General features: G+C 37.5%; 1 protein-coding gene across 1 annotated transcript; it reads right to left on the bottom strand.

Annotated features, from left to right (window-relative positions):
- Positions 1-8,723: 8,723 nt before the first annotated feature.
- On the bottom strand, positions 8,724-13,860 carry LOC101017669 (putative dimethylaniline monooxygenase [N-oxide-forming] 6). Its single transcript, XM_031662602.1, has 2 exons — positions 13,148-13,860; positions 8,724-9,227 (listed from the first exon to the last, which is right to left on the bottom strand). Exons 1-2 carry the CDS (start codon positions 13,186-13,188, stop codon positions 8,885-8,887), a joined length of 384 nt encoding a protein of 127 aa, XP_031518462.1. The 5' UTR covers positions 13,189-13,860; the 3' UTR covers positions 8,724-8,884.
- Positions 13,861-13,866: the final 6 nt, after the last annotated feature.

Raw genomic sequence — 13,866 nt, forward strand, 5'->3', positions numbered from 1 at the left:
TCTGAATGCAGGGAGTGGTAACATGACACACAGGACAAAGTAGTGTCATTGAGAATGCAGAAAAGTAGTTTGCAGTTGAGACTAAAATTCATACACAAAATCTTTCATTTTTCTCTTGTCTTCACAAGGTTCACCAATTGCTTTCTAGACTAAATGATACCTATTTAAAAAATTATTTTCTTAAATATAAAACAAGTCATGTATGAAAATGTCTTCCTTGAAAAAACTCAAACAATACAAAAGTATGTAGAAACAAAAGCACAGAGTTCATACTCCTTCCTCCCATTTCCAGCCCCAATCTAATCTTCAGAGAAAACTACTGATGACAGTTGGCTTTCAGACATTTCCTTTTGTGTATACATAACATTTATATACACATAGATACATGGACTTTACATAAATGAAGAAATACTGTCTATTTTATTACTTGCTTTTTTCATTAAACAATATATTTTGAAAAGAGTTCCATGTCAGTATATATAGGTTGATCTCATATGTTTTACTGTATATTATTATATACTGTTAGAGATATTTGAATTGTTTCCAGGTTTTCATGATTACAAGTGAGACTGCAAAGATTTTCCTTGTTCATCCATCTTTGTGCATTTATGCAAAAATATCTATATAACAAATTCCTAGAAATATTCCTTTTTAAATATTCTATTAAGTTATGAAGACTCTAGTTTGGAATCAGTTTAGTGTTTTGCTTTGAGTTGTTGAGCAGGTAGCTGTGACTCCCGCATTTGAACCTCTTTCTATGTCACAGGGCTGGTGTCCACCACTATGAATGATTGGTGGCTGTACTGGGTAAATGCCAGAGGCAGTCAGTTAGCTGAAGGCTGCTCCAGAGGGTAATGAATGAATTTTGTGTCCAAAGAGGTGTTAAAGAGGAGGCTGGATATTGTAGAGAGAACACAAATATCAACCAAGGGTTAAATTAGGAGAGCTTTAAACTCCCTCTGAACCTTGAAAATGGTGGCTGGAAGATGGCAATACATATTTTTTCCAGAGAAGGTAAGGAGAAGGTCTTGAATTGCAGGTTCTTCAGCTGAAATCTGCCCTTACTGAGTTTTCTCCAGCCCATCTAAGACTTACAAATCTTTTTTAAAAAGTTGTTGCTAAACATTAAAAATCCAGAAAATTACAGATGAAAATATCAATACAAGGCTTCTCTAAAAAGTTTAGAAAATATTGTTGTTGTCCTGGGCCTGCAAATATCTTTGTGGAAGTAAAGGATGATTTCTCTATGTTTAATGTGCCAACAGAATGATTAATATGCAATCTGTCTGCTTTACTCACTTATTTTTTCAGTCTAGTCCCCAGAGGTATCTGGGTTTGGATGTCTCATTTGTGGCCAAAGCTTAATGGAGCTTAAGGATTTTCTTAATACATTAAGAAGGCAGGTATATAACATGAGTCGGTTCTTAGCTACGAAACTCATTTGATGATTAGTTGGGTGGGGTGGTGATGAATCTGTGACATATTAGTAAACCAAATACCTGAAGATTACGTTGTCTTATTTCAGAGAGGAGAAATTAATGAATGTAGTCATAAAGGCTCTCACAATACTTCTTTTATTGTAAGAAAAGGTGATCTGTGAAGCTATCTACACGTTATTAAATCTAAGGAGAGGGCAGTTGAAGGCACCTAGGTCACTGAAGTTCAATGTAAGATGTAAATTTTACATATATGCATAGAAATTTCAGCTATCATTTCCTTGTGGCTTAAATATCAGCTATCATTTCCTTGTAGCTTAAATTTTTTTTATCTAATATTCATTTTGCCTTCAAGTACTTTTTACTAAAAAGCCATATTATGACATTGCATCCAGATATACATTTGTTAATTATCAAAGTATTATAATCATCAAAGTAATGTATAAACCAGATTGTGGTTTATGTCCTTAAAGAGATTGGTAGATACAGAGCAAGGTGCCATGTCTAACTGGCCTGCCTGTTGATCTGTGTGGCTGCCCAGTAAGGCCCAGACCCCTGCTGAGTATTTAGTATAAGAATCTCCCTCATCACTAGAGGCATTGCCTTCCTCTCCAGCCTCATTTCTAGCCTTTTCCCTCCCAACTCTATTCGAAACCATAAAGGATTTTCCCCATTTCTTCAAATGCGCCGTGTTTTTTCTTGTCTCAAGAACTTTGCAGATAGGGGCCTCTCAGTAGGGAGCACTCTTCCCGCCACTTCCCCTTCCTTTGGCTTTCTTTTACTCATCACCATTCGAGAAAGACTACTTTTTATCATACCCTGCCAGCTTTGCTAATTTTCTATTAAATCTGTTTTCCTAATCTTATGGGTTAAAATGGCATTTTATTGTTTGAATTTGCAGTTTTTATGTTAATTGAGGTTGAAATTTCAAAAATATGTTTATGTTTCATGTTTTCATCCCGTGACAATTTTTTTTGTTTAAATCCTTTGCCATTTTTCTCCTATCTCCTCTTCCTCATAATTCTTTCAGATGGATTTTGGAATTGTCCTGTTGATGGGCAATTTGTTGGGTTTACTAACTCCTTGAAACTCCTTTTTCTATACCCCTACACATTACTCTCTCATGATTTCCTTTTCTACCTTTCTAATTATTCCTTCTTAATTCTGTTTTTTCCCTTTCCCAACTAGGGTTCCTTTCTTATTTTCTTCTACAGTTCTTTCTTTCGTTTACTTCTTTCTTTTCCTATTTGGTTCTACACCCTCTCCCTGGCTGGTTTCATCCCTGTCTATGGCTCCAGTGGCTATTTTTAACCATACTAATCTGAAATCTCTCTTTTCTGCCTTCCAGATTCAGATTTCCAGTTTCCTTGGGGGCATCTTCACAGGCATCTCAAATTTAGCTCATCCTAATTTTTGTCACTATTTTGTACTCAAGACCTAGTCCTTTGGGATTACTTAGTTCAGATGGAAGAGTTGTGATCTACTCAGTTTCTCAATGGAAACAGTAATGTTTTCCTTGATTCTACCGTTCCATTTACGCTGTACATTCAGGTAGACACTTGTCCATCCTCCACACTACTGCCAGAGTTCTCTTCCTACAAAATTCAGGTCATATCATCGCCATTTCCTTAAGATCTCTGTGGTAGACATCATCAGTTACAAACTCAGCATGACATGTTAAGCTCTTTATTGTCTGACCTAGGCTTCCTATTCATCCTTATTTTCTACCACTTGCCTGTTTACACTCTTTACTCTTAGCACTGAACTCATTTTACTATGTCTTTGAAGAATGTACTCTTTCTGCTTAGAATACTCTTTTTCATCTTCTCCTGCATATTCATAGCCCAGATCAAATGGTACTTCCTCTGGGAAGCCTTTCTTGAGATACCAGGACAAATTTCTCTCACTCTCTACATTAGTCCCTTCACATCTCCTTTAAGATTTTGGACACACACACACACACACACGTCATATTACTCATTATGAAGTGGGTAATATTCTTTGTAGGTATGATTAAATGCATTGTGCCCATTTTATATACATATGCATATATAGTATATACATATATAGTGCCCATTTTATATACATACATGCATGTTTGTGTGTATTAGATACACATATAGATCAATAAAATAGGCACAATGCATTTAATTATATTTATGAAGAGTACCGCCTATTTCATATATGAAAAATATTGCATAAGTAGTGATATAACTATGTCCTTTTGGCTCTCAATTCTCTCATGTGCTGTTTAGAGAAAATAATAGCCAAATAGTTCTTGAAAAGAACCTTGGATTGGAAAGCAGGAGGCTTAGCTTTGCCTCTATACTACCTCAAAGTTTTAATTTCCTCATTATAAAATATGGCAGAGTGACATTAACAGAGGAAATGCCATATAAATTAATAGATAAATGTTTGTAAAAGATTCAGATGTGACAGTATACAAATATAAGAGAGAGAAGAGAATCAACATTAGTGAATTCCTATGACTACAATGCTGTATCTATTATTTTTATTTTTTTATTTTTTTTTATTTTTTAGAGACAGAGTCTTGCTGTTACCCAGGCTCTAGTGTACACTGGTGTGACCACAGCTCGCTATAACCTTGAACTCCTGGGTTTAAGTAATCCTCCCACCTTAGCCTCCCAAGCAGCTAGGACTACAGGTGCATGCCACCACACCTAATGTATCAGTCCATTTGTGACCAAGCAGCTTGGGTTCAAACTGCGTTTTAAAACTTTGTTTTCTTTCCTCCTTTCTCCCCAGTTTCAAGATATAACTTGGAGAAATCTAGCCTTAGAATGTGCTGTGAACCTCCACTCCCTTTCTTTTCCCATTCTATGCTCCCATGCCTTATGCACATTTATTAACTCAGATGCTTGTTAAGTGCTCACCAGTCTCACTTACCTGGTTATATATTTCCTTAGAAGCTTTGGGAGCCAGATCCTGACAGGGACAAAATAATTCTGGAATTCTCTTCTCAGTCAAGGCCAAAACTCACCCCTGGCTAGGAATTAATTGCAAGATGGACTGCAATTAATTTGTAACCTGGTTGGGTCCAGGATGGCACTGGCTCCTTCACCAAATGGAACAATAATTCAAGATAAGCCACTGGAGCACATCATGCCACTCGACACCTCTAAGCCCTCTTCCCCTCCTGCATTCCAAACCCCTGTCACTTAAAAACAAACAAACAAAACAAAACAAAAAAAGCCCTGCGTTCCTTCCACAAATTGAAGAGTGGAAATTTTGGGGAAAGAATTCTGCCCACTCTTCTTGCTAACATGGATAATAAAACTCATTCTTTCTCTGTCACACTTCGCTCTTACTATGTTGGCATCTTTCTACAAGCGGCAAGCAGCAGGACCCTTTTGCCAGTTACACATTTTGTGTTGCTATAAAGAAATACCGGAGACTGGGTAATTTATAAAGAAAAGGGGTTTATTTTGGTTCATCATTCTGCAGACAGTACAAGAAGCATGGCACCCACATCTGCTTCTGGTGAGGCCTCAAGATGCTTACAATCATGGCAGAAGTGAAGGGGGAGCAGGCATGTCACACGGTGTGAAAGGGAGCACTAGAATTGGAGCAAGAGAGAGGAGAGGAGGTACCAGTCTCTTTTAAACAACTATAATAGCTCTCATGTGAACTAATAGAATGAGAACTCACTCATTACCCTGGGGAGGGCACCAAGCCGTTTATGAGAGAATCACTTCCCACAAGGCCCCACTTCCAACACTGGGGATCACATTTCAACATGAGATTTGGAAGGGACACACATCTGAATCATATAACCTGGCTAATTTTTTAATGTTATTTCTTTTTTTTTGTAGGACAGGGTTTTGCTATGTTGCTTAATTTGGTCTCAAATTCCTGTGCTTAAGCAATCTTTGTGCCTGGGCCTCCTAAAATGCTGGGATTCCAGGTATAAACCACTTTTATTAACCCTATTTTAAAAATATGTTAATTTATGCTTGGATTTTAGAGGCAAAGTGAAACATTACAAATATGGTTTCTTCTGTATCTCATGATGTAAAACAGTAGTTTTTTAACTGTGAGATTTGCTATCAATCTGATTGAAAAGCTGTGATTGTCTTTGGGAATCACCTGGTAAAAGAGTTTTATTTAGTGAGTTTATTAATGGGTTTGTCTGGCATAGTCCTTACACTAGATTCAGTCACAGATTGTATATACACACAAACATAGATTTCATGGATGAGCAGGCTGCCCAATCAGAAGAATGAGGTGCATGAGTTAGCTTTGAGTTGGCATTCTCCCTCGCCTTTTGTCACTCCTTAATGGCTCTTTGTTCTCATTTTATTTTGCATAGTTGGTAAAGACGATGGGAAGAACCATACTTCTGTCTACTTGCTACACAGGACCAAATACACAGAGGTTATAAGCAGCATTCCATCAAATTCAATTTAGTGCAAAGTAATATTATCCGTATGATTGAATAAAATATCAAGAAGTCTGAATTACAAAAAAGTTTCTAGTTGGCCCAAATAAACTAAGTCTGAAGGGCTCAGCAGTCCACTTAGCCACACTTTCACCACAGTCTTAATTGAGGAGAGCATCCCTCTAGTACCACGTCTGAGGAGGGAACGAGATTCTCACACCCTGAAACATGTTCCAGAAACAGAGACCCCCACTCAAAATATTATTTTTCTTGTTCTTCCCAAGTGTCTCTCTCCAAGATTCCAGATTAGTCTTCATTGGTAGTCCTCAGATTGAACAGAGGACTCAGAGATAATTTGCATAGGATATTTGGAAAATCAGCTTATAATTCCTACAGACTCTTTCTGTTATACAATCTAGCATCATACTAAACACAACACAACACTAGCATGTGTGTTCACATACACACATGTACATGAGAATACTTTGGAGACACATCTGGTTTGAGCCAATTTTGATTAGGATAAATTATATATATTCTAAAAACTAACTGAGATAGTTTGGTATACATTTTTCTTTTCAAGTCTGAACTTTCTCTACTATGTCCTATCCATCTCTCCAATTAGACAAATTGAGTTAGAATATTCATCCTGCTTTTATTAGATACAAATAATATGGATGTCATAAGCATCAATGTACTTACTATATTCTTTCCTAAGGGAATATTAGAATTGTTCTTAATTTTGACGGAATCCAATTTACACAGTTTTTAAAATGAATATTGTGCATTTAGTAGTGTATGTAAGACATTTTTGCCTAACTCAAAGATTTTCATTTTCTGCTGGATGTTTTAGGGTTTTAGTTCTGTAATACTCTTTCAGTTACTTTTTATATATAGTGCGAAGTATAGACTGAAGGTTTTTTTTTTTTTTTCATATCGCATGATATCCAATGATTCCAGCACCATTTGTTGAAAAGACTCTCCTGTCTTTACTGAATTTTCACCTTTGTCTATATCTTGTGATTCTATTTCCAGACATTCCATTCTTTTTTATTGACCTATTTTTATCTTCACAACATAACATACTGACTTGATTATTGTAGCTTCATAAAATAAGAAATTTTGAAATCAGAAGTCAGGTAGTATTAGTGCTCCAGATTTTTTTGTTTTCTTTTTGAGACAGAGTGTCACTGTTGTTTCCCAGGCTCAAGTGCAATGGCACTATCTCTGCTCACCACAACCTCCACTTCAAGCGATTCTCCTGTCTCAGCCTTCCAAGTAGCTGGGATTACAGGAATGCACCACCACATCTGGTTGATTTTGTATTTTTAGTAGAGATGGGGTTTCTCCATGTTGGCCAGGCTGGTCTCGAACTCCTGACCTCAGGTGATCTGCCTGCCTCAGCCTCCCAAAGTACCGGGATTACCAGCGTGAGCCATTGTGCCCAGGCTTTTCAAAGTTATTTTTAACAATTCTAGGTCCTTTAAATACCTCATTAATTTTAGAATAAACTTCTATAAAAAAGTATGTTAGGAGTATTGCATTGAAACTATGGATCAATTTGGGGATAATTGACATCACCACAATATTGGTGGTCCAACCCAAGATAAGTGTATCTCTCCATTTATTTTGACCTTTAATTTCTCTCTGCTATGTTTTCTAGCTTTCAGTGTATAGTTTTTACCTTTCTTATGCTGGCTTATCCTAAATATTTCATATTTTTGGATGTTATAAATAATAGTTTACAATTTTCTATTTTTCCATTTACTGTTAGTATACAGAAATACAATTATTCTAGTAATTTTTGTGTACAGTTCAAAATTTCTGCATAGACAATCATGTTGTCTAAGAATAAAGAAAGTTCTACTCCATTCCACTTTTGATATCTTTTATTTCTCTTTTTTTTTCTTTATTGCTCTGGCTAGAAGCCCCAGTAGGATGCTGACTAGAAGTGGTGAGAACCAAGACCTTTATATCATTCCTGATCTTAGAAATACTGCAGTTAGTTTTTCACCATTGAGTATGATGTTAGTTGTAGGTTTTTCATAGATGCTCTTTTTCATGTTGAAGTTTCCTTCTATCACTTTGTTGAGAGTTTTCTTCAGGAATGGATGTTGGCTTTTGTCAGATGATTTTTATGCATCTATTGAGATGATCATATGGTTTTTCATTTTTAGTTTACAAATGTGGTGAATTACATTGACTATTAAACCAACATTGCTTTCCCAGAATAATTCTTACTTGGTTATGTGATTTATTTTATATACTGTTGGATTATATTAACATTTGTTAAGAATTTTTGCATATATCTTCATGAAGGATATTGATCTATATTTTACATTTTTAGATTGTGTTTGTCTTGTTTAGGTGTCAGGGCTTTGATGACCTCGTACAATGACTGAGGTTTATTCTGTCCTCTTTAATCTTCTGGAAAATTTTGTGTATAATTGGTCTACTGCTTTCTTAAATGTTTGACAGAATTAACCAGTGAAGCCATCTTGGCCTGTTGTTCTTTGTGGAAGAGTTTTTAAACTACAAATTCAAGTACTTTAATAGATTTAGGTCTATTCAGGTTATATGTTTCTTCTTGGGAAGTCATGACCCAAGCAATGTGTCTCCATTTTTATCTTTTGTTGTTGTTCGATATGAAACCCTAACTCTGTATGTTGGGATTTAATGTCAAGAACTCTCTTAGTTACTGAAAAATAGACGGTTGATATACTTATAATGGACAAAATAAAATGCCTTTATATTAAACTTTGTTCAGCCTGAAAATCCATGCTCATGGAGGCCCAACTTCCCATCGTAGTCTTTAGCATCCCCAAATTTGCCGATTCAGCATGTGAAAGCCTTAGAGAAATGTCTCTAAATAGAGAGAGAGGGCTGGTCACTTTACTTATAATTTTAATTCAAATGGGCCAAGAATGATTTTCATGTCTTCAGGAAAGGAGAGAGGAACTATGTTGAGATTTTGTGTGTGTGTGTGTGTGTGTGCTAGCCAGGTGATTTACACTCTACTCTGAACTTTGAGACCTCCAAGACTTTCTCATTAATAAAATGTAAGTGTAGCAGCCAGAAGGAGTAATGGGAATGAAAGCATTTTAAGCAAATTGTAAAAGGGGTGGGGTCGCTGAGCTTCACTGACAACTCTTGTCCTGGTTGGCTTCACTGTCCGGTTCCATTGGGTCAGGATGGCATTTCTGGCCCCATCCCACTTCCCTGGTCCCATCAGTCGAAACTGATATGGGCTGCAAGGGCCAAAGTACACCTCCAGGGCCAGGCGGGGATCTGTCAGGAAGAGCCATGGTATGTTAGGCTTGGCCCCTGTGAAAGAGCCCAGCTCATCCATATATGTGATGTAATCTGTCTGCAAAGTCTGGCTCTGGCCAAACCTGAGGAAAGAAGAGAACATACTGCAATAAGTGTTACAGTTGCAAATAAGAGCATTAATTTCTTATGTTTTCTTTCAGAAAAATAATATTTTAAATGGCAATTCCATTTATGCCCCCCTTTTCTACAAAATTGAATTTATTGCTTTTTCTTTGGCTAAGTGAGCTGCTTTTCTTCTCCTTCCTAATCTCTATCTGAGTTTGATATAATGTTGGACTTTTGCCTTTGGCCATGTGGCATGGAGTAAACTGACCCTCTGGTTTAAGGAGACCAATTAACTTAGTTTACTCATTAACACATTATTCTTTATAATACATTGCTTAGAATCTGCCCCAGTGTTATACTTTCAGATTAGTTTGTTTAAAAGTGGGATCATGGATGGTTTTAATGCTTCTATAATCTAATAATATAAATTATTTCATACTAAAGAAAACAAAAAATATTTTACTGCAAAATATATACTTCCTCGAAAGATTTTGAGATGGCCATTCATAAGGCCTGCAGACAGAAACAGCCCTGAAAAGCTGCCTTTGTGAAGGAGATTTTTATCTGTGGGGAAAATAAAGGGAAGTAAACAGAAGATGGAAACTAGGTTTCTCGGAGGCCTCCCTTGCCCACTCTAGGAAATATTAACTCGCAGGAGAGAGAGACTGAGAGTCAGGCACCGCTGAATGTCTGACAGAGAAACTTTCATCATAGGCTACTGACTCTGAGAGCTGCTCTCTGTGAGGTTTCATCTGCAGAACAGGACAGCCTTTGTTTGACATGCTTTCCTCCCTTCAGTCTCCTATATCCTGTGAAGTTACCTCTGAAATAACCTTTAAAAATATCATGACTGTGAAAAAAATGTAATCACTCCATCTTTCTTCTAATCTCCAAGTTTCTGTTATTCATTCCTGAGCATAGGCCAAGCTAACTATGGGAGAAATTTAGTTTATAGTTTAACTTTGAAACAAAGATGGTAACAGCCCTTTCCCGAAACAAACCCCCTCCTTGCTTGGGGGTCAGACTGCTTTTGTAGAACTAACAAATTAGCCACAAGGTAAGAAATTAGGGCTCAGGAGTCATGCAGTCAGAAGTCTCCAATTGCTCCTGTGGATAACATCACCATTGTACAACCTAAGATTGGTGTTCAAGATATTTTTCAGACCCTGCATTCTGATGGGCCAGCTGGCACTACTCGGACTGGCAAACTGGTTCATCTTGTCATGTGGTCTCCTCCCAGGAAGACCAGAAGACAAGCTTTGACTCCCTATGGTTTCATCCCTGATCCAACCAATCAACATTCCCCATTCCCTAGCCCCGGACTACCAAACTATCCTTAAAAAAACCTAGCCTCTGAATTTTCATGGAGGCTGATTTGAGTAGTAATAAACTCCTGTCCTTCTGTTTAGCTGGCCAGACCCCAAAAGAGGGTTCTTGGACCTCTCACAAGAAGGAATTCAGGGCCAGTCCGTAAAGTCAAAGCAAGTTTATTAAGAAAGTAAAGAAATAAAAGAATGGCTACTTCATAGGCAGAGCAGTGGCATGGGCTGCTCAACTGAGTATGCTTATAGTTACTTCTTGATTACATTTTAAACAAGGGGTGGATTATTCATGAGTTTTCCAGGAAAGAAATGGGCAGTTCCCAGAATTGAGGGTTCCTCCACTTTTTAGACTAGATAGGGTAACTTCCTGATATCGCCATGGCATTTGTAAACTGTCATGGTGCTGGTGGGAGTTTCTTCTAGCATGCTAATTCATTAGAATCAGCATATAATAAGTAGTGAGGATGACCAGAGGTCACTTTTTTCATCATCTTGGTTTTGGTGGGTTTTGGCCAACTTCATTACTGAATCATGTTTTATCAGCAAGGTCTTTGTGACCTGAATCTTGTGCTGCCCTCCTATCTCGTCCTGTGACTAAGAATGCCTAACCTCCTGGGAATGCAGCCTAGGGGTCTCAGCCTCATTTTACCCAACCCCTATTCAAGATGGAGTCACTCTGGTTCAAATGCCTCTGACAGCTGTGTGTTTATTAAACTCTCCCTATTGGAAAAACCTGCTGTTCTCAGTGCATCAGCTTTTCTGGGCAGTGAGCAAGATGAATCTGTTGGGTGATTACACCTCCCCCAAAGCACAGAGAAACTTGGTCTGGGCTGCTGTTCTTTGGACTCATTAATTTCCTCTGAAAAATCATTTACTTTTACACTTCCATCTCCCCTATCCCCAGTGAAGAGAATATTTAAACATGAACGAACTGGCCCTCCTTTGAGTTCATGTTTTCTAAGGCTCTTATGCACACATGTGCACATAATAAATCTGTTATGTTTTTCTCTTGTAACCTGTCTTTTGTTATAGGGGTGTTGGCCATTACCTTTTATGACAGAAAAGAGATCACCCCCTTTCTGCCTCTATAGTTCTTTTAGTTGGAACGTGGCCTAATTTGCTTTTTGAAACTCTGAAGAGCAGCTTATCATTTAAGCAATAAGATGAACATTTTAACCTGTTTCCTCATCTTTATTCCTACTGGGCTCTAAAGGAAAAGGTATCAAGCTGCATGAATTGTTAGCACATAAAAGTGCCCAGCTCTGAGAGGTGTTCTGTGAACTGGATGAAGTTGAGCAGAGGAGGTTTTGTTGAATCTGAGGATTCCATTTCTTTTCTTCTCTAGGCCCTGAGTGGGTGACTACATTGTGGCATTCAATGTGAGAGAAGAAAAATAGCTCAGAGTAGTCTGCGCTATGTGTGGTATGCAAAATTTATCAAGCTCAGATAGCCAGGCGTATGGGACTTGTCATGCTGCCCTCTACCAATGCCTGGGGGCAATTGTTAAAAGGCATTTTGATTCCTGACTAGCTGTCTCACCCATCATCTTCATGTTCCTGGAATTTGTGATACAAAGAACAGTGTATAGCCAATCAATAGCTTATATAATTTTAATGTAAGTTCTTGGTAAACAACTTAGAAGTTGACTCTTGTTTTTCCTTTAAAAACCTACTTGTAACTGCTGCTAATGGAGTGCATATTCAGGGCAATTTGACTCTGTGCTCCTGGGTTGCAGTCCTCAAACTTGGACCAAACCAGTTCTTTTTATATTAAATTTGTCTCCGTGTTTTCCTTTAGGTTGACATATCAACGCCATGTTAAATGTTTGAAAAAGTAAAGAAACTTCCTATATTCAGTTGACTTTGGAAGAACTCAGGGGTTAGGGGCATTGAGTCCTCTTGCAGTCAAAAATCCATGTGTAACTTTTGACTCCCCAAATGCTTAACTCTTATTAACCTACTGTGGACTGGAAGCCTTACCAATAACACAAACAGTTGATTAACACATATTTTGTATATCATATGTATTAAATACTATTCTTACAATAAAGTAAGCTGGAGAAAAGAAAATGTTATTAAGAAAATTATGAGGAAGAAAAAATATGTTTACTATTCATTAAGTGGAAGTGGCTTATAAACATCTTCATCCTCATCATCTTTATGTTGAGTAGGCTGAGGAGGAGGAGGAGGAGAAACAGAAGGGGTTGGTCTTGCTGTTTTAGGGGTGGCAGAAGTGGAAGAGATGAAGGAGGTAGAATTGGGGGCAGGAGAGGCAGACACTTTGGTGTAATTATGGAAATACATTATAATTTCCGTCTGACTTTTGCTTTTTTATTTCTATAAAGATTTTCTATATAGTAGTAATCCTTCCTCTATCATTTGCTTTAGTTTCAGTGCCTGTATCATAGAAGGGTCTATGTTATAAAAGAAGTCAAAAGCAGTCTTGAATAACTGGAACCCGTCTGCCAGATTGTCTAATGTCAATTTATTTCTGGCATGGCTTTTTCTATGTCTTCTTTCTCATATGGCACTGCTTTGGAAGCACTCATCTCCATCAAGTCATCTTTTAGTTCCTCTAGTGTGGAATTAAAAGTGTCTATTAGTGGTGTCTATTACCTCTTGAATTTCTCCATGATCCATATCTTGAAACCCTTCATCCTCGCCTTTTTATTTTGCCATATCCACAATCTTTTTCAAGATTGGCTCTGTTGTAAATCCTCTGAAGTCATATATAACATCTGGACATAGTTTTCTCCAGGATAAATATGTTGTTTTAGGATTGATGGCTTTCATGGCTTTTTCTATAACAATTAGGACATCTTCAATGGTATAATCCTTCCAGACTTTCATGATGTTCTCTCTATTGGGGTTATCTTCCACAGCATTGACAATCTTTTCCATAGAGTACGGTATGTGATGAGCCTTAAAGATCCATATGACTCCCTGATATAAAGGCTGAATTAGAATGTTGTGTTTGGGGGAAATTAGACCACTTAGATGCCTTCGATGTTGAATGCATGGGGTTCTGGGTGGTCAGGGGCATTGTCTATATAAAAAAAAACTTTAAAAGGCAGTCTCTTATTGGCAAGGACTTTCTGACTTCAGGGACAAAGCATTGACGGAGCTAATCCAGAAAAAGGGTCTTGTATAACCAAAAGAGAGGAAGCTGATATTCATCTTTTCCCTTCAAGGCTTGAGGGGGTAGCTTCATAGATAGGGGTTGTCCTGATCATAAATCTGACTGCATTTGCACAAAACAGTAGTTAGCTTATTATTTCCCTCCCTAATCCTGGTGCTCACTTCTCCTCCTTATTAATAAATGGCCTTTGTGGCTT

Source organism: Papio anubis, unplaced genomic scaffold (genome assembly GCF_008728515.1).
Source record: "Papio anubis isolate 15944 unplaced genomic scaffold, Panubis1.0 scaffold801, whole genome shotgun sequence".
NCBI classification, from domain to species: domain Eukaryota; kingdom Metazoa; phylum Chordata; class Mammalia; order Primates; family Cercopithecidae; genus Papio; species Papio anubis.

Bases quoted from the DNA above. Each gene is read 5' to 3' on its own strand.
- LOC101017669 (XM_031662602.1), bottom strand. From the start codon at position 13,188: ATGAAGGGTTTCAAGATATGGATCATGGAGAAATTCAAGAG. The intron at 9,228-13,147 runs GTAATAGACACC...TTCTTTCCTCAG, and splicing joins ATCATGGAGAAATTCAAGAG to GTTTGGCCAGAGCCAGACTT.